Consider the following 25,438-nt stretch of genomic DNA (forward strand, 5'->3'; position numbering starts at 1 on the left):
AAGGAAGGCCAGACCACTCCAGGAAGTTGTCCCCTTTAAATACATCACGCAGGGTTAGGAAGCCAGCTTCCGACCAGCGGGACACTATGGATTGAGGGATATATGAGACATCAGGGAGAAAATTCCAGAGTGGGAGGTCACCATGAAATGGATTAGGTGTTGCAACCATTGCACACATTTTAGTAAGTGCGAGTGATGTGCTAACCACCGGGTCCGATGAATCATTATCGGGTGGGACGGGCTTGAGAATGAGGGAGCCAATCGTTCATTCGCTAACCTTTAGTTTTTCAAGTCGGACATGAGGATGGGAGCCCTCTGTACTGAACCAGTAAGAAGCGAATTGGGATTGAGCAACTACCCAGTATCTAAGAAAGTTGGGGGCACAGAACCCATCCGATTCCTTGGGAGTGCTGAGTGTAGTAAGTTTGAGCCGGACTGCACCGGAGTGCCAAAGGAAGGTATTAGTAATGCTGCGTAATTTCTTAAAGAAGCTGTCACCCGGCCATAACGGAATGTTTGTAAAGCGGTATAGGAGTTGGGGCAACACAACCATTTTAAGGATACCAATTCTACCCGCTAAGGAAATGGGAAGTCTGGCCCAACTTGCAGTTTTGGTCGATGGGTTGGCTAAGTAATTTTGATAGTTGTCTGCTCGCAGCTGCTGAACATGCCGAGAGACCGCCACTCCTAGGTAGGTGAAGGTTGAATGGGACCAAGTGAAGCCCCGAAGATCAGACGGTGGTTGTGTATTGTCTGTGAGAGGAAATAAGGTCGATTTAGAGTAGTTTACTTTAAGACCAGATATCTGACCAAATCGGGTCACGTCGTGTAGGATTGGAGCTAGGTTGGCTTCTGGGGAGCGGATGTAAAGCAAGGCGTCGTCGGCGTATAAGGAAACAATATCTGCTTGCCCCGCCATGCGTAAGCCCCTGTGGGAATGTGATTGGCGCATCATATCTGCAAAGGGTTCAATTGCTATTGCAAATATTAGCGGGGAAAAGGGACATCCCTGTCGCGTCCCTCTGGCTATCTGAAAAGGGGCGGAGCATCTATCCTCAGTGCGGACTCTAGCCACTGGGATGGTATAGAGGAGTCTGATCCAGGATTGAAAGTTGGAACCAAATCCACATTTTGCCAAGACTCGCCACAAGTATTCCCAGCACACTGAGTCGAAAGCCTTTTGCATGTCCAGGGTGGCTGCCACTGCCTGTATATTTGAGTTGATCCTACTGATCACATTGAAGAGCCGCCTAAGGTTTAGTGATGTGAACCTACCTGGGGTGAAACCTGCCTGGTCGGAACGTATGATGTGGGGCATGAGTGGGGCTAGGCGGTTAGCCAGTAGTTTAGCATATATTTTAACGTCACAGTTTATGAGGGAGAGGGGGGCGATATGACCCACATAGGGTAGAAGATTTTCCAGGTTTGAGGAGAACCATTATCATGGCCTCACGGAGAGAGGGGGGGAGTGTGCCTACCTCGCAGGCCTCCTCCCATAATTCTAGTAATTGTGGAGCCAAGATAGATTTATAACGCTTATAAAAGTCCATAGGGATACCATCTGGGCCGGGGGCCTTGCCCGCGGAGAGTGACTCGATGGCCTCGATCAGCTCTTCGATGGTAAAGGGCCCCTCTAGGGAATCAGAGACATCCCCAGATAGGGCCGTGACAGGGAGGTCCTCCAGATAGGCGTTGATTTCTGAGACATGGGGTTCATTGGCTTTCGCATACAGGGATGTGTAAAATGTAAGGAACTCTGTGTTGATGTCCTGAGATGAGGTAGCCAGCATGCCATCAGCCCTTTCAATTGCCGGAATACTGGGGGCGCCAAACTCGTAGCAAATTAATCTGGCCAATACGTGGCCTGGCTGCTCGCCCTCCCCGTATCGTCTAACTGCCCGGGGATCATCAAGGAATTTAACTTCGCGTTCTGCAAGGTCGCGGAATCTATCGAGCTCCCGACCCAGTGTTGCCAGTGCCGTGGGAGAGTGATTGTGTGCATATTGGGATTCCCGGGTGGCCAGGGCTGATTCGCTGTCAGCCATATCTTCCCGAATATGTTTCAGAATGCCACAACCTTTAGATATGGCGATACCCCTGGCATATGCTTTGAATGATTCCCAGAGGGTGGATCGTGAGGATACTGAATCTGTGTTGACCTCAAAAAACTCCTCAATGGAGGACTCAAGTTCAGGCAAAGGTTTGGTCCAGGAGGACATGGGGTCTCATTTTCCATTACCTAGTCTTTCCAGAGTCATGCCCCCAGGTCAGAGAGACGACTACCGGGGAGTGATCGGAAAGTGTTCTGGGGAGGATGGCCAGGCGAGTTAGGCGTCTAATTAGTATGTCGGACATGAGCAATCTATCTATTCTAGAGTGGGAATCGTGGACTGAAGAATAATAGGTGTACATGCGGGAGTCAGGGTACATTAGGCACCAAGCGTCCACCACAGCAAGTCGGGGTAAAGTTGTGAGGATCGTGTAAGCTGCCCTTGAGAGCTGACGAGGTCTAGAGCCCGACCTGTCTAGGCTGACATCTGAGATCGTGTTGAAGTCTCCACCCCATATGATCGGGATCTTAGGGTAACTCTCAAGAATCGAGGCCAGGTGCAGGTAAAAGTCAGGGTCGTCAATATTGGGTCCATATATATTCAGAGCAGCCACCTCCTGATTTTGCAGTTTACCAACAATAAGTACATATCTCCCCAGGGAGTCCACATGCGACAGGGAGCAGCTGAACTTAAGGTTCCTATGAATTAAAGTGAGGGTACCTCTACTTTGAGTGGAGTAGTTTGTGTAGTACCTCTGTGGTCCCCACTGTTTAGCGAATTTCTCACACTGCTCGGAGCGAGCGTGGGTTTCTTGCAGACATAGGACTTGAACACTATGATGCTCCGCATAGAGTTGTATTTGTCGCATCTTTCTGTAGTTGCCCATACCCCTAACATTCCAGCTCATGAATGTTAAGCTGTTATCCGCCATTAGTGTGGAGGGGTAACCTGAGTTTTATACCGTGGGTTTGAGTTGGACCATGCCATCTCGGCCTGAGCCGATGCGTTACTATATCTGAGTTCCTGTGCAGTACTAGTGTATCATATGTGACCTCTCTGGTGGTTGCCAAAACTTTTTCAATATAACTCCCTATCCCCCCTCCCCCTGCCCACATCCCTACCCCAACTTGAGGAATGAAACCCAAAATCCAACAAAACATTGACAAACAACTCGGCATCAGCGCCTGGGGGCTGTTAGCTGTCCTAGCAGTGGCGCGACGGACTGGAAGAGGATGAGGATAATGTAAATACAGTTGGTATAACAAGCATGTTCAGTTTAAGTTACATGAGTGGAGGATTATATGGTAAAGACAGGAGGGCCGCAACAATATGTTAATGCAGTTCAATAGATTCCAGCCATGACACATCATAATTGTGAGTATTTCATCGATACCGGCTCCCCGCGACAAGAAACCGGAGTTCCTGTAGGGTATCGATAATAGTCAAACACAGCTTGATCCTGGCCCCATAGAGGACCAGATCACGGAGGGTCCACCCAACAAGAATAATCAGGAAAACAACCAGAGTCGATGTGTGTGGCGTAGAAGCATTATGAGTAGGACTAAATGCGGTTCATCACTGTACCAAACCAACACAATAGGTATCATAACAGACTGGGCCTGTGGCAGCAGTGGGTCAGCCAGGGAAATGCTCATCGAGGAACTTAGAGGCCTCCTCGGGGATCGTGAAAAAGAAAGTTTTGTTGGAGTGTTCAATGCGTAATTTTGCAGGAAACAGCATGGAGTACTTGACTCCCAAGTCCCAGAGTCTCTTTTTCACAGCTGTAAATGATCAGCGCTCCCGCTGCACTGCCACAGAGTAGTCCGGGTAGAGGTGGATCCTATTCGCTCCAAGGAGAAGTTCTCCCTTGATCCTGGCCGCTCGTAGGATAGCATCACGGTCCCGGGAAGTTGAGGATCCTAGCTATAATGGGCCGCGGCGGAGTGCCCGGCCTGGGTTTGGCGGTCAAGGAGCGGTGTGCCGTCTCAATGGCGAACTGCGGGGAGAGTTTAGGGGAATCAAGGAGTGTCATAGGATGTGTTCCACGTAGTCCTCCATGGGCTCTGTAATATTGTCTTCGGGTATTCCAATAATGCGCAAATTGTTTCTCCTCGAGCGGGATTCGAGATCATCATTCTTTTTCTCCACCGCTGTCACCGGGTTGGTGAGCGTGGAGACTGCAGCGCGTAGAGAGCCCAAGTCATCCTCCGCAACTCCCAGTCTGGTCTCAACCTCTGCGACTCTTCCATCAGTTTTTTCGATATGAGCTTTTATGGAGGAGATGGTCCCGTTCATATAGCCTAATTTCATATGGAGTGTGGTGACGCCCTCCCGAATGTATTCCAGCATTTTCTGCGAGCCGTCTGAAGTTGATGGAGCAGAGGTGGTAGGCTGCCCCTCGGGGTCATCCGGGGCCGGCTTGGACGGTGTTTTAGCGAATATGTTTAAAGAACTTTGCTTTTTTCTGGCACCAGCTCCCTTGGTCATGGTGAAGACCGGGCTTGAGGTCCGGGATCCTAGGCGAAGGAGGGTGCCCAGAGGTAGTGGGATTCCCACTGTAATAGTTGCCAAGTAGAGATACCTGGGTCTATAGCTCCCAGGCCTGTGGGTCAGTGTCCAACTTACGGCAGTGTTATGCTCCCAACATATGCTTTAAATAGTTTGTGTCTGCTTCAATGGACGGGGCCCGCCCTCATGGGGGCCGCGGCGGGGTGACCACTAGTGCAGAGTCTGTGGGAGTGAGGGTAGTAGTACCAGTAGGACAGGTACAGTATGAAACTGGTGTTAAGGCGCAGGGCAGCACCTCCTCCCACCAAGTAAATGTAGCGCAAGTGCCGAGTTCACCACTGCATAATGTTTACAGGGTTGGACCAGCCGGTCCGATGGGTATACAGTCCAGAGGGGGAGGCCCAGGTAGATCCAGTATCAGGGTTTCTCAGATGATCCAATGAGTCCAGGTCCCCCCAGGAGCAGGCAGCACAAAGCAAATGAGGGGGTCGGGAGCCCAGGTAATAGTGGGTATTATAGCTCCCAAGGTGACAGCTGCAGAGGCGGAATATCCGGGTTAATGGCAATGTACTTCCCAGGCCTGTGGGCAGTGTCCGATTTGCAGTGAAGGAGTGATCCAAGCTCTCCCAGCAAGATATATGTGTGTCCCAACTTGTACAGGGCCCGCACCTGTGGCGGAAACAGCGAGGATGATCCCTAGGGCCGGGTCAGTGGGAGATGAAGGCACTGGTGGCATAGGGCAGCTGGATCAGTTTAATAAGTGTCTGGCGCTGGGACCCTGGGGTGGCTCCTCGTACACCAAGCAAGCGAGTGACGGTCACCCAAATCTGTGCTGTGCATGTGCATCAGGTGAACCAGCTGGCCTAATGGTCATGGACTTCAGTGGGGGTGACTCCAGCGCAGCCCAAGTGTCAGGGCAATCTCTCATAGCCCAAGCTCCCCAGAGGGACAGGGAGCACGTGACAGGGGTTTCCCTCGGTGGCCCCCTTGGTTGATAACAATGTCTTATGTATGTTGAGGCGGGGGGAGAGGCGGCCCCCCACAGAGTCCAAGAAGATGCAGGTCCCCGGCCCCCCGAAGTGCTCAGGGAGCGTGTGACCCGAACTGCTACAGGCAGCTCAGCCCACCAGCGGGGGAGTAGAGGGCCCGAGGCCAGTCCTCAGCCGCAGGGGGCCGGCCCCCCAGTTACGAGGGGAAGGCCGCCCGCCCCCGCCACACCGCCCCCCTACCTTGTTGGGAGACCGAGGCCGAAGTGCGATCAGATGAGGAGCGGAGGAGTAAGGCATATGATCAGCACGGGAACGCCAGGGCAGCCGCAGCGGCTCCGATTGCTCGCGGCTCCAGCCCCGACCAAAGGGGATCACAGTTCTCGGATTCAGCCGCCAGTCTGCGAAGTTTTAATGCAGCCACAGGTCCGCCGGGGGGTTAGGTGGGCTGTGCGGCCATTAGGATCGGCACACGCATTCCGATGCCCCTCCCCCATGCAGGCCCCCCGCGCCGGGGTGTCGGGTGGCACTACAAATCCAAGCTCCACGGAGCTCCTCCCCGGGTGAGCTAGTCGTCCGCAGCGCCGCACTGCCAGTGTTGCTAGCTGGGGTTCACAGGGGGTCCACAGGTCTCAAAGTCGGCTTGAATCTAGAGCAGAGTCTTACTTCGCAGCCGCAGCAGTAATAATAGATTCAGCTGTATTTTCCAAGGTGAAATAAAGGATAAGCGTCCTCGTAGTCCAGAGCTTCTCACTCAGGCGGCCATCTTGCTACAGCACCGTGATGTCCTATTTCATGAATGTATGATCACATCAAATACAGAGAGAATACATGCGCTAGTGCTTAATTAGTATGAAGAAAGGGTGCGTGGAGTAGTGTTGGGATTTATTTCTGTACGCAATGTGATTGTGGATATTCAGAGCAAGAAAGTTCCAAAACCAGGTTCCTCTGCGTGCTAACTGTAAACCCCTGCCATATTGAGCCACAGCATGTTGGGGGAAATCAGAGGAGGATTATGTGGGAGGAGCACCAGAAATATATGTATGTAGTAAAGTATTTTGCCATGAAGAAATGTTGTGGACTTTCTGCGGATATATGTGTGGTTGAGACACAGGGTCATGAGGGTGACTTGGGTGTTAAATGGAAACCAGTATATTGTGTGGCGAGTCAGAAGGACTCACACTCTCTGAGGACACAGTACACACTTTTTATTAAAGTAAGACTATAAGGCCTAACTTTCTCTATTTCTATGGGTGGTTCCTACCTATCTTACAAACTAATGTGCTCATCACAGCCAGTCGTGAATGTCCAAAGAAATAAGTCTGCTGTCCAAAACTACTCTAACTGATCCTACCGCTATGAAAACTAACTTAGGTCAGAATAATGACTTTTTTCCCCTGAGGGTACTTCTAGTACCAGTCTGTAGGATTTTATTTTTAAAACATAATCGTCAAATAGTCTCTCGTGATTTCGTAGATCGGTCTCTGTAGTTCTTTAAATGGGCTATTGAGTTTTCCCTCCTCTTTGGGAATCCCTTTTGGGGATCTTTTATAAGATCTATATCCCTGGTTGTTGGTCTCAGCGTATCCTCGAAAGATACTATTGCTCTGGTAGGCTTTCCTTCTTGGGCAATTATAGTTCAGCTTGTTTTGGTCTACTTGACTTTGTATGAGGCTCAGTTGTCTAGTTTTTCTAGACTTTGGCTCATAACGTTCTCCCTCTTTGATATTATTTTCTTCTTGTACATAATATAGTTACTTTTCCCTCTTACCAGGATATTATTATCCATTGCTCTTGTCTGTCATGGTTTGTGGACCAGCTGTCCACCACAGATCCTCCTTTGTGGTCTCGCCACCAACTTCCACAGCCATGTCAGCTTCTCGCACTGTGGGTTTCCCAAATCTCTGGCGGCCTGCTCTTCTGTATCGAGCAAGTTTGAAACTTCCCTTGTGGGGGAGGGACAAATTCCCTCGATTTGTCTCAAAAGATACTAGACGATTCTCATTTCTCCCTTCTTGCCATAAGTCATCCTGCCGCAGTATGCTTGACTATTTGAAGAATAGAGATTTGGTATATTGGAATCCTGAAAGACCCATGTTAAAATACCCCACCCAGCTGCCATGCACTCGAAGGCTGGTACCACAAGCTCCTTGGAGAGAATGCTAGGGGCGACGAGGGACGAAATAAAGGCTTCCCGAAAGGAGGCCCATGCCATTAGTAAGGAGGTGGGGAAATTGAGCTTTGTTTTCAGCAGGTTTTGCAGGTCAAGGGAAGCCACTAACGTCAGAGTTGAATTCTCATCCAGCACCCCCAGAACTATCCCCCAATGTAGCTGAAGAGATCAGTAAGAGGATTGATGCTAAGGGTGAAGGATCATCCTAAGAAGTAAAAGAATTCTGGACACGGTGCAAGCTGCATTTTCTTTGTCATCCATAGGCTTTACCCGGCTGCTTCTAAGATTAATTTTACTTTGTACTACCTCATTGGTAGCACAGCCGCTTGCTCGATACCTCTGATTACCTGGGGGAAGGTTGACCTTATATTGGATGATTTGGTTTTGATAAGGCTGAGTTCTGCAACATGTTTGACTGGCAATAGGTTTCCTAGAGTGTGGATGGGGAACTGGTACAGTGAATACAGAGTGAGCAAGACCTGGTTACTTACATAACTCAATTTAGAGCACTGGTTTTAGAAAGTGGTCGGCCATAGGACAAGAGGGTGTCACTATTTTATCGTGGGCTGAGGGATGAGCTAAAGGATGACATGGCCACATTTGGCGATAGACCCACTTCCTGTGAAGGATTGAATGATCTTGTGATGAAGGTGGACTATAGGTTGAGAGACCTGAAGAACAAATGAAGGAACCATATTTCAGATGGGAGACCCTGGCTGATACTTAATAGCTTGATGGGTCAAGGATGGATCTGGGGTGGGGGAACCTAGGATTTCTGAACCATTAAAGAGGGTGTGAACACTGTTAACTAGAGAGGAGAGGGAGAAAAGTAGAAGAAATAACCTTTGTATTGTGGTATAGATGAGCATTTTCTGAGTGACTGCCATCATAGACCAGGTAAGGTACAATTTCCTACAGACAAGACCCAGCAGGTGGCAAATATAATTCAGACCACAGTACCTCACATCACTTGAATGCATCCTTGTTTTGGGAAGGCAGATTAAGATGTTGTGAGGCATTTGTATGATAGACTCAGTGGCCGTGGGAAACTTGTGAATTGAGGTTTATGGGGATCATCATAGTGCATAAACAATTACCAGAACAGGTTAGGGGCATGGACAGCAGTCCGGTGATGTCAGACCCTATTAGTCATGAGACTAGATCAGTGGGAGTAGAGGTTCAGGGCAGTCATTGGGAGGAGATGGCATTCAAGTTAATTGATGCCTCAAAGCTGCAAGTTAGTTTATGTAAGCCTTTGTTGTCCCAGTACATATTGGTGAAGAGGGACTGTAGAATTCAAATCCACACTCAGCTGAGAAGGTTGGTTCAGGGGAAATCTGATGAAGGAACCATCAGACATCCAGGGGGAAGTTCATGTTTGTCTAGTAGAAGGAGCAGTTTGGCAGCATTCTAGAATGGCCTCCCTGCCCCTCTCAAACTTGAGCTGGACCACCTGAAGTTCTGGAAGCAGCTCAAAACGTTCCTCTTCTCCTCTGCTTTCTCTCTTTCCCTCCTCTGCTGACCTACCTGACCTACCTGTCTGCTGTACCGACTTATTGCATGGCTACCCTTAGAGTCTCACTGGGTACCAATCTCTTTCTAGATCAGTCCCCCTTGTACTGCCTCCAGACCTACCACAGACTTAGGGGCTGTAACTGTAACCCTACAGTCCCTTGTTCTCCTCTGGCTGCACATACTCAGAGCATTGCTGCCCTGTTTTCCCCCCTCCCTTGCACTCCCCTCTCCCTTTCCCCTTGCACTTCTCGTTCTCACACTTGCACGATCTGAATGACACAAGGCCTAGTAAGATCATTTGTCTTGTCCTTCCTGTGCCTTCCCTCCCTTGTCTTGTCACTCCTAGAAACACTTGTGTACAGGCTGTTTAAATGACTTATCATATCATATCATATCATATTCGGGCCATTGTGGGTGATCTACCTTTGTATTATGAAGACTTTTGGGATGTCTTCAATGAGGGGGAAACTTGTGAGCTCTATCATCATGTTTACGCTTGCAAAATTGAACAGGAGACTGGAGCATCGATCCCTTGCCGCAGAATCTACGCTCCGACTGAGAATTAAAAAGAGCATGTAAAGAAGTATTTTGAGGTACATTTGGGCCATGGGTTCATCAGACCCAGTCAGCCGGACACACTCTGGATGTCCTCATCTCTAGCGACATCCCTATCTCTAACTCGGTCACCACCCCCTTTCCTGGTCTGATCACTCTCTCCTCTCCTCCCGCTTGGGACCCCTTGGACCTCTATCTGAGCCACCCCGAGCACTGCCAGCCTCCTTCACCGCCATTTGACCGATGATGCGAGTGTCAGTTGCTGCTTTTGCTTCCATATCCATCTCACTTCCAACCCCTGCTTTTGACTCTTCCTCTGACTCTGTCCTTGCTAACCTGCACCTCTCTATCTCTAACACCGTCAACATCCTTGACCCTGTCATGAGGATCCACCTGAAACCTGCCTCCAAGCGTAACGGCTGGTATGACTCCGATCTAGCATCTCTGAAATTTAAGTGCAGAGTTGCTGAATGGAAGTGCCAGACCTTGGGTTTACCCTCTGACAAACTGGCCTGCCGCCTGCTCCAAAGGCAATATCGTTTCTATATCCGCTCCAAGAAGAGGGCCCACATCCAAGCCCGCCTCTTTGGAGCCACTAACAACATGGCTGAACTTTACAAAATCTGAACGGAACTCGCCAATCCAACTGCATTCTCCACCTCTCCCCTTCCTTCTCAGGCTCTCTTCACCGCTTTGGCATCCCATTTCACATCTAAAACTCAGGACATCCTGTCCTCACTCTTGTCCACCCCGATCTCCACTCCTGCTCCTGCTCTCCTGCCTCCTTTGGCTCCCCTCCTTCCACCCTCTGCACTCTCCTCCTTCCTGCCCATAGCACCGGATGAGGTCTCTAAAATGTCTGCTCTATGATGGTCTCCTCCAAACAGGTGCTCCCCCGCTCTTCTCGAACCATTAAGGACATCTCCTCTCTCGCCTCAACCCTTGCCGACTTCTGTAACCACTCCTTTGCCACTGGCTTTTTGCTTCTATCCCTCAAGCACTCCCTTGTGCACCCTCTCTCAGAAAAGCCATCAGCTGACCCCCCTTGCTCGGCTAACTATCGCCTATCCTTCCTGGGTAAACTCTTGGAGAAGCTGGTCCTCCCCCAACTGACCCACCACATTGAACTTGTTCGTTGCCTCCATGATCATCAATATAGATTCCGGGCATCCAGAGGCATGGAAACTGCTCTCCTGAACACCAGTGAAGACATCCTCCCAAATCTTGACACAAACTCTCCTGCTGTTCTCATTCTCCTCCATCTCTCCTCTGCCTTTGACACAGTCAACCATTCTATCTTCATAAAACGACTCTGTGATACCCTCGGCATCTCGGACCTGGCACTGGAATGGCTGACCTCTTTCCTCACTAATCGCCCTTCCCAGTTGCAACAGGGCCCTTTCTCCTTCACCACCACACTCTCTACCTGCGGCTTCCCCCAGGGCTCTATCCTATAGCTCTTCAATATCTATCTCGCCCCTCTTGCTCACCGGACCTCCTCCTTCTCCCCTCATTTCCAGTGTTATGCCAATGACACACAGCTTTCCTTCAAACTTCCCTCTACTACCTCCTCTTCCTCCTCTCTCATCCCTTAATGCCAATAAGACAGAGAACCATCTCATTGGGACACCTGCGGTCGTTTTCCCTCCTACCCTCTGGCTGCCCTCCTAGGGCCCTCTACCTCACCATCCTGTGAGGCCAAAAACCTCAGGGTCATCTTCGACTCTGCTCTCTCCTTCCCCCCTCACATCTTGGACCTTGCCAAGAAGGCCAACTTCCAGTTTCTCCTCCTCAGAGGCATTTTCCCATTCCTCACCTTCCCCCAGATGCTGAATGTCTCCAGAGCTCTGGTCCTCTCTAGGCTGGACTACTGCAACAGCCTCTTCCTCAATATACCCCTTTCCTCCCTATGTCCCCTTCAGCTAATCCAGAATAGAGCTGCAAGACTTATCCTTGGCCTCAAGCCCAGGGATCGTATCTCTCCAGCCCTATAATCTCTCCACTGGCTCCCAGTGGCCGCAAGGACCAAATTCAAGACCCTCTGCATTACTCATAAGGCTTTCTGGGGCCTGGGACCATGCTATCTCTAACTTTCCCTCCCTAAATACTCCCCTGCTAGAGCCCTCCGATCCTCTAACTCCAACTCTGGTGCTTTGAAACACTGGGCCTCATTATAACCCTGGCGGTAGCCGTGCCTGTAAAACAGGCACGGCTGCGAGCCGGAGTTGCATTTTTTTCTGGCACCCGTCAATGAGGAATTACAAGGTAATTCCGACATTGCTGGACCCGGTAATTCCTACATTGCCGGGTGCTGGTGCCTGTCAGTCCCCATCCCCATTCAGCCCCCTAGGTCTGAATGGGAATGGGGACATCGGATGAACCGGCACCGTCAACGACGGTGCCGGTGCATCTGACATGCTGCACTCACGGGTGCCGCTCTGCCCACCAGGCCAGACTTGGCAGGCTGACAGGCGCCCGCGAGCACAGCTCGTAGTATGGCGGTCTGGGAACTACGGTACCGGCATGCTTACTGGTACCATAGTTCCCAGACCGCCATGCTTATAATGAGGCCCACTGTCTTTCGGTATAAGTGCCTTAAAAATACCCAATAAAATTTAAAAAATTAAAAACACTTTGATTGTCAAATGCTTCTCCAAGCGGAGAGTGGGGTGTGGGGTGTGGGAGAACAGGTCTCTCTCTTTGGCTGGTGCCTCCCTTTGGCACAGCCTCCCTGCCCCTTTCAGACTTCAGCCAGACTTCCTTAAGTTCCAGAAACATCTCAAGACTCTGCTTTTCTCTACCTCCTGAACCCTTCCTGCACTGCAGCCCCGACTGCCTGCTCACAAACACTTTGCCACTCCCTCTCTGAACATTTTCACTAAACAGCCCTTGACAGGTCGGCCACCCTCAATGCTAAACTCTTCAACATGTTCACCCGCCCAACACACACACTACAAGAATCAACTCTCCTGCCCTCTGAGAACCCTTCGTTCTGCTCTTTCACATCCCGAGTAAGGAGTTTGTCAAACTACAATCCAACAACCTACCCTCCGGCTCCCCTATCGACCCATGCCCCGCCTCTCCTCAAAGAATTCTTCACCTCCACCTGTGCAGGAGAACTGGCGAGGCCCATCCTTAATGACTACCTCACCTCCTGCAACTTCCCAGAACCTTTCAAAACCGCACATGTCAAACCTCTTCTTAAAAAAGGATCTCTCGACCCTCTCCCTAAAATCAACTTCAGGCCAATTTCCAACACCCGATTCTTGGCAAAGCTCATCGGGCGCACTGCATACTCACAGCTCAATGGTTCTGTGGAATGGAACCATCTCCTAGACCCCACACAATCAGGTTTACGCCAATGCCACGGAACAGAAACCACACTGATCTCTATCTGGGATGACCTCAAAGTCACAGCAGACTCATAAGGATGTGCAGCACTTGTTCTTCTTGACTTCTCAGCAGCGTTTGACACCATTAACCACATTATCCTCCTTGACAGACTGCAATCCCTAGGAATACAAGATTCAGCACTTACCTGGATCGCCTCATTCGTCACTAATAGACAATAGACAGCAAATCACTGTTCTCTCCCATTTCCTCTCCAGCGCACGCCCAGTGAACACTGGAATACCCCAAGGCGCCGGCCTCTCACCCCCCTCTTCAACCTTTACATGACCCCTCTGCCCAGGATCAATTGCTCACACAACCTCACCTGCTATAACTATGCATGACAGACAAACCATCTGGAGAATTACTAAATCGACCTCCGACCCTCGCCCTGACCTAGCAGCATGTCTCACTTACATTAACCTCTGGATGACAAATAACCATCTATTTCTGAACCCACGCAAAACTGCTTCATCTCCCCAACCGACTCCCTGGCCACCCTCACTCAGCCCCCTCGGCCCCAACCAGCACCACTGTCAAAAACCTCCGCTGCACAAGGGACTCAGACTTAACTCTGTCTCACCACATCAACAATGCATCCAAATCCTGTCATTTCTACCGTGGGCCTCTGAAGCACATCTTCCCTTACCTCGCCTACCCCAATAGACTGACTGCAATTATGCCCATTGTCATGTCTAGACTTGATTTTGTGAACTCTCTCTACTTGGGTGCACTGGCCTACCAACTAAACAAACTCCAAAGAGTCCAAAACTCAGCTGCCAACTGCTTCTCGCACCGGAACGAAAGGACTATGTCTCACCTGCTCTTCACACCCTACACTGGCTCCCAATTGGACATAGGGCCACCTTCAAAATCCTGTGTATTACTCACCGAGCAGTGCACGAAGCAGGCCCCAATTACCCACAACAAAGATGACTCCTTAACACCGAACCCGCACACTAAGTTCAAGCATTGCCCCCCTCCTAGTGGTCCCTGCTTCCAATTCAGCCAGGATCGGAGGGTCTGCTTACTCAACCCTGGCGCCAACTTTGTGGAATTCACTGCCTCCCTGCATTGGACACAGCCAAGATTTCATGGCTTTCCAGAAGGCACTCAAAACCTGCCTCTTCCCCTAAAAACACATAAGGGACCGCCTGACCACTCAACTTACCACCACATCCAAAAAATGGCTTGGTAACCCTTCAATACGGGCCCTTCAATACGCTCTGAGGCCGGGAAATATCTACCTCCCACTATCTGGAGCCATTGCCCTAGACTCAAAACCTGAATCGTAGTAGCACTTATATACCTACGCCACAACAGAGTTGAATCACTGCCTCCTTCCACCAGATATACACCACACTCTGAGGCCATGAGATATCCATCTCCAATTATCTGGATCGATTGTGCTAGACTTGTAACCCAAGCACTAATAGCACTTATGTACCAACGCCATGATGACTGAGCTTGTTCATTGGCCCTTCCAGATATGCACAACACTATCAGTCCAGGAGATGACTATCCTGCTTTTCTTACTTATCTGGAAATCTTTGAGCAGAACTACATACTGAGCACTTATATCTTTCCTAATCCTAGCTATCTGGGAATGTATTCAGCAGAACTAATGACCAAGGGCCTCTCTAGCACCTATATTGAACCAATACGTTTTGGGCCTGATCTGGTTGTCATCGTCAAACAGACATAGCCAATGAGCAGTTGCAGACCCAATAGGACATAAGGAGGACCTTAGCCTTATTGCTCCGAACAAGGGAGATACCATCCCCTTGACAGGTACTGGAAGCGCATCAGGAACAGGGTTCCCTTCGAATCCACGCAGAAACTCAAACACACCAATATGCTAACTCTTTCCTCTGCACCAATAAACAGAATGCAGCTATACCCCTCGATTTATTTGGCCTAGGTGCATATATACTTTTACACCTCCATGATCACCCCAACAATCTTTAGAATGCAGCTATACCCCACGAAAATTGGCCTAGCTGCACAGGTAATCCCATTCACAAACTCCACCGCTGCCAGAATGCAGCTACCCAAGTCCAATTGGCCTCACTGCACACATTCTACTGATCTCATACAATCACTGCACCATGCCTAGCACTAGAATGCAGCTCCACACCACGTAATCCGCCCTGGCTGCACACATACCGTGTGCACCCGAGCACAATTCACTACACTACCATCTCCACTGATCTGGACTGCGGACCCCAAGGGCGTTCAGCACACAGCGTTTTGGAATCATACTAGTGGCAAAAAGCGCTATAAAAATGCCCAATAACATAACATAAAATAACATTGGTTACAAAATGAGTTTATGGATAAAATTAAGCATTAACATTATTTGGAAATAAACAAATCTACATGGAGCACATTTTGTAAGTAAATATCACAACATTTAAAAAATAAATAATTATTTTACATGGTGTGTAACAGATGAATTTTCTCTAAAAGACTGCAGAATGCATAGAGAGGGTTGCACCCTCTCAGTTTTCCATGACTATGGGCTTCATTACGAGGCGGGCGGTAAGGGGTTAACGGCGCCGGTAAAGGTGTCAGAGGCGTTAATCCCTTACCGCCCCACTACTAGGTCCGCGCGCGGGACCCGCACAGGACGCCTGGTTTTACCAGACTTCCTGAGCGGGTCCCGCGTGCTGCCCAGCATGCTAACAACGGGCCCGTTGTTGGCATGCTCCCCATTCCCATTGGGGATGGACCGTGTTCGGTTCCCTGAATGGGGAAATACCGGGCCCTCCAAGGTCGGAATGGCCCGGTATTTCCTAATTCAGGGAATCCGGACCCGGGTTTTGGGGTAGCCATGCCCTTAGCAAGGGCCTGGCTACCTCCAAACTCGTACTGAGGCCCAATGTAAGTGACTTGATGAGACATTAACCTGCCATAAATTCGCCCAATGTCTCCCACAATGGTAGTTACTACTTCAGTCCGCAGGAAAGGGGGACACATGAACCTTTCTTATTGCGAGAAGAGAACACCCTTGTCATCCAGTACTTACTGCGAGTCGTGTCTGTCTCTCCCGTTCCTTCTCGGTTCGAAAGCGCTGCTGCTCGGCCCTTTCAGCCCGGCGATGCTCCTGCCAAAGAAAAGGGACAATACATCAACTTCAGGCATGATCCCGATGCCAAACGGGGGGTGCGCCTTGGGCTCTTTTCATGTTTAAAGGGAAAGTACAAATGCCAGGCAACAGGAATTGCTTCTCCAGTCCCTGATGTTTAGCGCTTTGAAGATAAGGTGTCAACGAGGTTCCTTAGATTCAAAGCTATCAAGTGCAGGATCATGATCCTAGAGCATCGGCATCCAATGGAGTGGAAAAGGCATCTCTGTGGCTGGTGCTATGGTCTCGGGAGGATAGCTCAGGGCCAGGGGCAACGTGCTCACCTGGGAAACAAGATGACACGTGCAACACAGGTTCGCTCCCTGGGTCGCTGGGTATTAAGTACATTATAAATAAACAATTACACTAGTTCCGACGTTCTTTGCAAACCCATCTTTTTAAATTTTGTCTCTGCTTTTTTTTTCTTCTTGGTCTCAGTTTCTCTAGCGCCATGATGACTTTCTGGTGTAAGTTGCGCTCTACAGATTTGCGAACATAAAATACCGGGTGGAGATGATTCACGGAAGTGTTTTGTAACGGCGTAGTCCCATAGGAAAATGTTCCATGAATCAGGCCCTATATGTGGGCTGCAACAGAAAGGCAACCTTGGGGTTATCATTTTGAAGGGCAATAAAGTAGCTGCAGAATGCGACAGGGCCAAACGGAGAGCGGGAAAGGCTGCCCTTGAGGGTCTTGGTAGCACAAAGGGAATGTTGTGCTGCTATGGTGACGTCTCAGCGGCATCATGGTGCCGGGATATGAATACGTCATCTCTGTTTTGTCGTCAGTGTTTTTTCATTGCTTATGGGCTGCGTCAGCCCCTGTTTATGTAAAATAAGTAAACAAAGGAGGTAGGAAACGAAGAGAGGCCCAACTTATAGGGATTGCATTCAACTTGTGCAGTCTGCACCGTTCTGGAGACGACATTTGGTGTGCTGTACTTAGTAGTCCAAAGAGTACCAGGGTAGAAGCGCTCTTTGAGGACCCCATTTTGTCCCTGGGTGACTTTATAACATGTGTCAGAGACTAGATTGGTGGAACGTACGTGTTAGAGTTGTAAGGGTACTAATAAGGGAAAATGTAATTTTTACTAGAGCGAAAACAAAAACGATGGATTTAGAAAACCCGCTCTGTGACCGCACAGAGCAGTCTTTCTAAATCGAGCAGTCAGCCCCTGCAGCGCACACAAGTGCGTGCATGGGCTGACAGGCATGGCAAGACACAGAGGAGTCATTGTGGGCGTGTCACGTGAGTGTCTGTGTTCGTGTACGTATGTGTGTGGACTTGTTGTGTGTTGTGCTGGGACGTTGGTGGTGGGTGGGGAAAGGGCGATGCGGGGGTATGAACCCCCCCCATTATACATATCAACTGGCAGGAGAGGGAGGGTGTGGGAAAGAGATCACCTTGGGGAGTTGGGGGGGGGGGATCATGTCATATTGCCGCATTTTAAAGCCGACACAAAAACGGCCAAAAACAATCAGTCTTTTTTGTATTTGGTCTTTAAAATTAAAATGCGGTAATATCACATATAACCAATACACCCTTTATAGCCATTTGACTGCATTTGTAGCCAAATGCCTATAAGGTGGACATTAAGCCTACACCTCAGCACGTTTGCTTGTGGCCTTCGCTTTATTTGTTTACGCCTTGAAAAATTGCCAAAATGGCCACTCGGACTACATAGCCTCTACAGAATCAACGAAGGCTCATTGGTTTTAATGGATTCTGTTTTCAACTGGATGATACCACAATCCACACCTGTGTGGATTTTGCAGAGTGTGTAAAGTTAAGCCAATCATTCCTGATTGGATGGTCACCAGACTTTGAAAGATGCATGGTTGGGAATTGATAGGCAGGGTTACCGCTGCCCCTGTGTAGGTGTGTATCTAGGGCGAACCCGGGCCACTTGAGAAATGTGTTTGCTGAAATCCTACCTGCCAGACTTCCAGAGACATAGGTGGCCCCTGAGAAGCCTGGTGCGGCTATACTGGCTGAACTCTGTCCTCCTCCTGCTGCATCCTTGGTCAAGCTCTTCTTCTGCTTCCTCCAGACTTTTCTGCTGGAAGGTCCTTGGCTGCAGTGTTTGGTACTTCGCTCCAGCCTTTGGGTCACAGTGGCATCCACTGGACCTAAAATGGAAGTCTACAGCTGCCTGGCTGGATGCTGACTGCCCTGCTGCTGCTCCGCCTCATCTCTGCTCCGTTGTAGGAAGCATGCAGGAGTCTAGCAACCCTGCAGCTGTTCTGTGAAGAGTGACTGCTCCTGCAGCCCTTAGCTCTTCACCTGAGCTGACATTGACCTGCTGTTTAAGGTCACCCTTGTTATCCCCGCTTATGCTGCTGTGCCCTCCTTGCTTGGGATCACCTGGAAGTGTTGCTCCTTCATCATGGGAACTGTGGTTCAGGCCTTGGAAGGTACCGGGAGCCTGCAAATCTAAACCAAAGTCCTGAACGGATAACTAGCCAAATCCAAGTCTTCCGTGGGTCTTCTCAACGCAATCTCGACTCTAGACTTCTAGTGGGTATCAAGGCCCTTCCGAGCACAATTGAATCATTCATTGGGTTGGTGGGCCACTCTGCTGCCATCTGATTCCAGCAATTCATTTCTGGTCTGGATCTCTTCTGGTGTGGTGCCGGAGGCTCCCCAGCAGAGTGGTTGCCATCTCTTTCACTCCTGGGACCTGTAAGTAAAAACTGCTTACCTTTTCACTGTAAGTTTTATTTTTTTTATTGATTTATAATGCGCTAAAACCTAGAGGCATCGGGGCACACATATACACACAGGACTCCAGAATTACGGGACAAGGACAAAATTACAATGGTGACACAAGGGTTTACTCAAAGAGGAAAGTCTTCAGTGCTTTCCTAAAGGTTCTGATGTTGGTGTCCTGCCGCAGGGGTTAGGCGAGCGAATTCCAAGTTTTAGCTGAGCAAACGGCAAAGGACCTGCTCAGGCCTTTAGTCTGGTTGAACAATGGACAATTGACCTGTATTAAGTTAGTCGATCGAAGCATCCGTGAGGGCTCATATAAGGTCACTAGTGATTTCCAGTAGCTCAGGGTTCTTTCCATAAAGACATTTATGTACTAAAGTAGCTACTTTGAATTGATGGCTTGCCCTTAAAGGGACGTTTATCAAAAAAGGGGTTTGAGCGCAGGCTACCCCGCCCGTCCACACCACACCAGGACAGGTGAAAACTACAGTACAGTTGTGTGAGTCAGACTCTTCTGCTGTTTTCCTATAGATTGAGGATCACTGATTGTCAGAAAACCTGGAACGTACATCCGGCATCTTCTTGCTGTAGAAGGCAACTGCCTCAGGCCCAGCACAGAATAACGACATGCTGGCTCTGGAATCATATTGATACAGGTACCTGGCAGTGTTCGTTGCCATCAATGGAAATTGGTAGTGTAAAGTTTAGAAACGAGCACATCTAGGAGACTACAAATAATGGGAGTTCCCCCCTATTCTTCTCTTTAGTTATTGGTAACTCCAAGACACACCGAATAGCCAGGTGTGATAAGCAAGCGGCCCGACACATCTAAAAGAAATGAAAGGTGGGTGAAATACTATATTAGTGCACAGAGTTCAAATATCCTTTGGTGAAGTTTTAAAACAGTTTTCTCTGTGTTTTGTTTGCAGTGATTTTCAACATCGGCGCCCCCAAATAGGGGTACCTGATTGTTACACACTGTGTTGTGGCGATGGTCCTGAAGAAAGCTCAGAAGGAACATTTTAAGTGGAAACTGATACAAGACACAGCACGCCTTTTGAGCTGGAAACACCATTGTGTCGACCTGTTTAGGGAAGTGATTCAATATTTACCCGTATTGAGAACTCCTAGTGAAATGATTTGACATCCATCTGGATCAGGTGTGATTGTGTTGACACTGATACTAACCCCAAAGTCACGTTAGGAATCTGCACCCTTGTTGGACTACAATCCCATATTGGCTCCTGTGGTACCATGTCCATTACAATAAATGTCATTGCGTTTTGGACATAATTCCCATATGTGTATGAATTTTTAAATATGTTTTCTGTTTTGAAATATGAGTAAAGGCTATGTTATTACTACACAGATTTCTTGACCATATGTTGTGTCTGAATCACACAACTGTACTGTAGTTTTCACCTGTCCTGGTGTGGTGTGGCGGTGCAGGGTAGCCTGGGATCAAACCCCTTTTTTGATAAACGTTATTGTCCCTCATGGAACAAGCTCCCCATGTACAAAAAAGAGGGTCTTAATCCCATTTTTTCTGATGGCCCTTACATGGAGTCAGTGTGTGCCTTGCCCATAGGTTGAGATATGTCAATTTCCCAAGATCTTTTTTAGGATGTGAACGGCATCATTGTGAACAATCTGAAGCCTCTGCAAGCTTCTCTTATCAGTGCCTATCAGCATGGCACTGCAATAGCCTATTCTAGACAAGATGACTGCCCAAGCTATTGCAGTGCAGTTAACTTCAGTGAGGTAGGGGCGAATGTTCCTAAGGATCCTAGGTAGCAGGAACAGTTTTCAGCCACCTGGGCTGCATGTGACTCTGCGCTCAGGGAACAGTCAAGATGTATGCCAAGTATTTTTATTTTGTCCCGCACTATGATGACACATTCCTGGATGGAGAAAGCCTGGTAATCAAGATCTAATGTTGCTCTTGCCTGGGAAGAACCAAAGATGAATAGCTTTGTTTTTCCTCCATTGAGGCATTTCCAGTTGTCTGTCATGCACGAGTCTACTGGGTTGTAGATGTTTTGGAGGTTTGTAGTGTCGGCAGCATGGTTCCCAAAAATCTCCAGAACCGGCTGTGTGTCATCTGTGTAGTTGATAAAGAACACTCCTCCTTCTTCCAAGAGGCTGCAGAGGGGCCTGGCTTAAAGATTAAAGAGTACAGGAGACCATCACGCCCCCGTGGTACCCTGCAGGTGGAGAGAAGGGGGGCTGGTGATGCTTCCTCCCAACAGACTCTGGATAATCGCCCGGTCAGAAAAGAGTCTACCCACATACATGTCTTTTCGGAGCAGTGTCCCGTATCTTTCAGTGTGTGCAAAAGGCGCTTGTCGTCCAGGAGATCGAAAGCAGCCAACAGATCCAATAGTAATAGGAGGCCAGTCCTACTGTCATGCACCAGCCCTGGAGATTGGTTCACCGTTGGAAGTACTACTAACATGGCTTCCAGTTTCCCAATTTAACAGTCTAGTTTATTTCAAGATGGCCGACGGAACCTATAACTGGCAAATCAGACCAGCGCACTGTGCGTTGTATCATTCCTTGTTACGTGCGCTGCCAGTCACTTATAGCGACTAGCCTAACTCCTCTTTCCCGTTTTTTCCCTTTTGTTCAAGCCTTGCCTGACCTTCATTTTACTGCCACTCGCGGTGTCTCTAAACTTTCAGATAAGGTGACCGGGTTCTATCTAACTGTGCTTGCAGTCACGACGCGTACTTCCAATCACTACGCGTATTCCGTGTGTGTGTCTCTTTCGGCGACTTCTCTTAGCCTCTGCAATAAGTTTCCGCTTTCGTGGGTTGTTTATCTCTCTTTATCTATTAACCTGTCTAGTTCTGTCAGCTCCGTTTTCTTTTCTGTGCAACTTCGTATCCTGTGCGGAACGCCTCTTCTACGTTCCGTCTGTCAGGATTTCTTCCCGGAAGACTGTGTGACCGCACTTACTCAACGGTCTCACTACCCACTGGTTTACCTAATCTGAACGAGTGTATTCAGTTACTTGGTTCCTCCTAAATCATCGGAGTTCTGTATCCGAAGGTTGGCTGACCAGATCCTCTACAAGCAGCAAGACTTCTTGTTAGTTACTGCCATCTCTTTGAATACAGACCGGATTCTGACCGGGGTTTTTTCTGCCAATTGGCTTTTTCCCCGTTTTAGGGCGTGCTCCTCGGGTCACCTCCGGATCTGTAACATATCCAGACCACGGAGGCTACCGAGGGAGCGCGATCCTACCTACGACAAAAAAAAAGAGAAGAAGCCTGTTAAAGAGGCAAGGATTAAGACGAAGAAGAAGAGTACAGTCACCGTGGAGGAGATTCCAGAAGAGACAGGTGAGGAGGAGTCAGGGGAGGAGGAGGTCCAACCTGACACCTACCTTTGTCTTGCAATCCCCACCATGTGGGACTGCAAATCGATAAGGGCCGCCTCAGTACTGTAAGCTGGTCGAAAGCCGACTGTCTGGGATGTAATGCACCTATAGATTCTATAAAGGTCTGTATTTGACCCGTAGCCTCCTTATCCAGGACCTTCAGCAAGACTTTGCAGTTTGTGATGGGCCTTAAATTGGTCGCATCGTTGGGATCTGCCCCAGCTTTTTTTAGTAGGGGTGTTACTGTAATATTTTTGATATTACCCGGAACTGAGCAGGTGTGAAAGGAGGCATTGACGAATCTTGCCAGAAAAGGGGGAAAAATGTACTCATTATCGAGAATCTTATTAGTTGGAAGAATGTTATGTGGACCAGCAGATGGATGCATAGTGCTATAAAGTGGTAAGTAGCTCCAGGCTAGCCACTGGAGCGAAATCAAGAACAGTACGTTCTGCATCTGGAGGGATGGCTGGAAGAGGGGAGAGACTTGGGTTATGAGATAGAAGGCTTTGTATGCTTGTTTTACTTGCAATCCGATCTTTTATTTTGTCCCTTGCCTCATATAATTTTGCCTCAAAGGCATGCGGAATTTTGGAACAGTCTGAGTTTGTAGGTGCTAATGTAGTACATTGAGCTTTGGGTTTCTCTAGGAGTTTTAGGATTTCGAACAGTTTCTTGGGTTAATTGTCAGCTTTCACAATTTGTTTATTGAAAAAGTTTTTCTTGGATTCAGTAATCACATTTTTGTACGTTCTCTCGAGTAGTTTCCATGTGCTTTTTTTTATCGGTGGAGGGGCATTTTAGGCAACTTCTTTCTGCTTTCCTTTTCTCGGATTTCAAGGTTCTAAGCTCTTGTGAGAACCATTTTTGGTGGCCTGGGTTGTTACGGACAGACTTGGTTGTGAGATTGGCAAGTTTGTCTAAGAAGAAGCTGAAGTAAGTGTTAAAGACCTCAACAAGCAATTCAGGGGGGTCTAGCGCAGAGGAAGCAGACATGATTTTTGTAATGCAATCTGAAAGATCAGATGCAAATACTTTAAAAAAAGATTTCGGTTGGTAACTAACTTAGGCGTATTACTTAGTTGGGGGGAAGCTGGAGGTATAGGGAAAAGTTAATCATGAAATGGTCAGTCCAAATACAAGGAGTAGTATTATTAATCTGAACCTTAAGATTCCTTGTTACCATCCAGTCAAGGACATTGCCCTTAGCATTTGTGGGATCAGAGTGTACAACATGATGATCAATGTCGTTAAGGGCTGATTTGAGCACAATGGCTTCTTTATCCATTGTGTCCCCTCGCCAATGGTTTAAGTCACCCAGAAATAATGTGGCATAGTTGGTCCCTTTGAGTTCGGCTAAAGTCTGTGTGATTTCTTTGTTAAAGGTGTCCATATCCACCGGGGGCCGGTAGATCAGAATGAGGTTGACACAGCTGAGATGGGTGGGGAGTTCATTTCAGGTGCAAAATCTCACAGCCATTACAGTGGCTGGGAGATTTATGGAGTTGCATGTGGTTTTTGGCTATAATTGACACTCCACCTTCTGGGACAGCCAGTGCTATCATTGGTCCACTAGCCTCATTAATCCATGTTTCGTGTAGAAATTTAAAATCTTGGTCATTATCAACGATTTAGTAGTCCTGAATATCAGGGGCATACCTGTTAAGGGACATACGTTTTAATAAGGTTTATTTAAGTATTTTCTCTCTCTCTATCAAGTGGTTAAGTATAATGCCCTTGTTAGTTGTTTTACAGAAATCGGGGCTTGATGGTCACAGGATACACTGATTAATGACATCATCACCATTGGGTTTCATAAGGTCACAAGCGAAAGTGTCGGGTGTTCCGCAATAAAGGGGATATTCTATGCACTCACACAAGAAATTGGGAAATTGTTTGCTTGAGAAGAATTTCCGGTGTCAGTGGTTACAGTCTGTAAATTCAGAGTAACTTCCTTGTTGAAAATGGCCAGGACATGTTCCGCTAGTGTGTTGGCTATGGGAGAAGCTAAGGGACTCGCCCGTGGTGAAGGAGGGTCTACATGGGCATCTAATTTTGCCTCTAATTACCAGGCTACTCTGGCCATACAGTTGGCTTTCTGGCTGGCTAATAAAAGATTCCAATCTGTGATGTAGCTCATTGTGATGGGATTCCTTGTGAGTGAGATAAAGAGGTACATGAAGAGAGTAGTGGCCACGGGAGCAAGGTAAGCACCAACTTACTTGTTCCCATAATCACTAGCCCAGGCACTTGTGCACTGAGTTGCGGCGAGGACCGAAGAGACCGGCTTTGCCCTTGTCATGGGCGGATTGCAGACATGGTCATTATGGCGCCGTTGGCGACACATTTCCAATACGACTTTCCCTTCTAACAAGATGGCGACTAAAGTGCTAGTCAACAGTCTAGTGCTGCAGACGGAATCGAAGGATGTGACTCTGCCTCTTTCACTGGCCGTGTGTATTTCAGAACATGAATCCGGAGCTACGTTGCATTGCTACTGCTATCAGAGGCTATGCTCACTTTCTCTCTGACATAAGCAAACCCGCTTTTCACATAGTCCATACACTTCCGAACGAAACTCCTCAGAGACGCTGTATCCAATTTCTGGGCACTCGAACACCCGTTCGGACTTCCCCAACCAGCATACACTCCAACTTTCCTGAGGAACTTCTTACGTACGAAACCACAAGACTGTATACAAGTGCTGGTAGGTTTCGCCTCCACTCTAGACACACTCCACTTTATTCCTGCTAAACTATTCTCTAAACTGGTGTTTCTCCCCAAGGTTGCATTCCCGTTCTTATCACGGAAGCCCCATCTCATTATTGAACAGCCTCGAATTCCGCGACAGGTACATCGTTACCTTTGAACAGTCCACAACCTACACCCAGTGCTTTCATTAATCCTGTTACTTCCCATTCTGCAGTGGTTGTCGGAAGTCTACCCGTTGTACGGAAAGTGCTCCCTCTCCTTCCGGTCAACGCTCTCAAACCAGTGAAGCCAGCCCTATGTCTTAGCTTTTGCGTTTCAGCGCCACAG

General features: G+C 48.5%; 1 protein-coding gene across 1 annotated transcript in view; it reads right to left on the bottom strand.

Moving 5' to 3' along the window:
• TNNT1 (troponin T1, slow skeletal type) overlaps positions 1–25,438 on the bottom strand; it is a 137,771-nt gene that overhangs the window by 66,057 nt on the left and 46,276 nt on the right. Inside the window, exon 9 of the mRNA XM_069642597.1 lies at positions 16,207–16,284. Within this exon, the coding sequence (XP_069498698.1) occupies positions 16,207–16,284 (78 nt within the window). The remainder of the gene's footprint in view (positions 1–16,206; positions 16,285–25,438) is intronic.

Source organism: Ambystoma mexicanum, chromosome 1q (genome assembly GCF_040938575.1).
Source record: "Ambystoma mexicanum isolate Mex_15411 chromosome 1q, UKY_AmexF1_1, whole genome shotgun sequence".
Classification (NCBI taxonomy): domain Eukaryota; kingdom Metazoa; phylum Chordata; class Amphibia; order Caudata; family Ambystomatidae; genus Ambystoma; species Ambystoma mexicanum.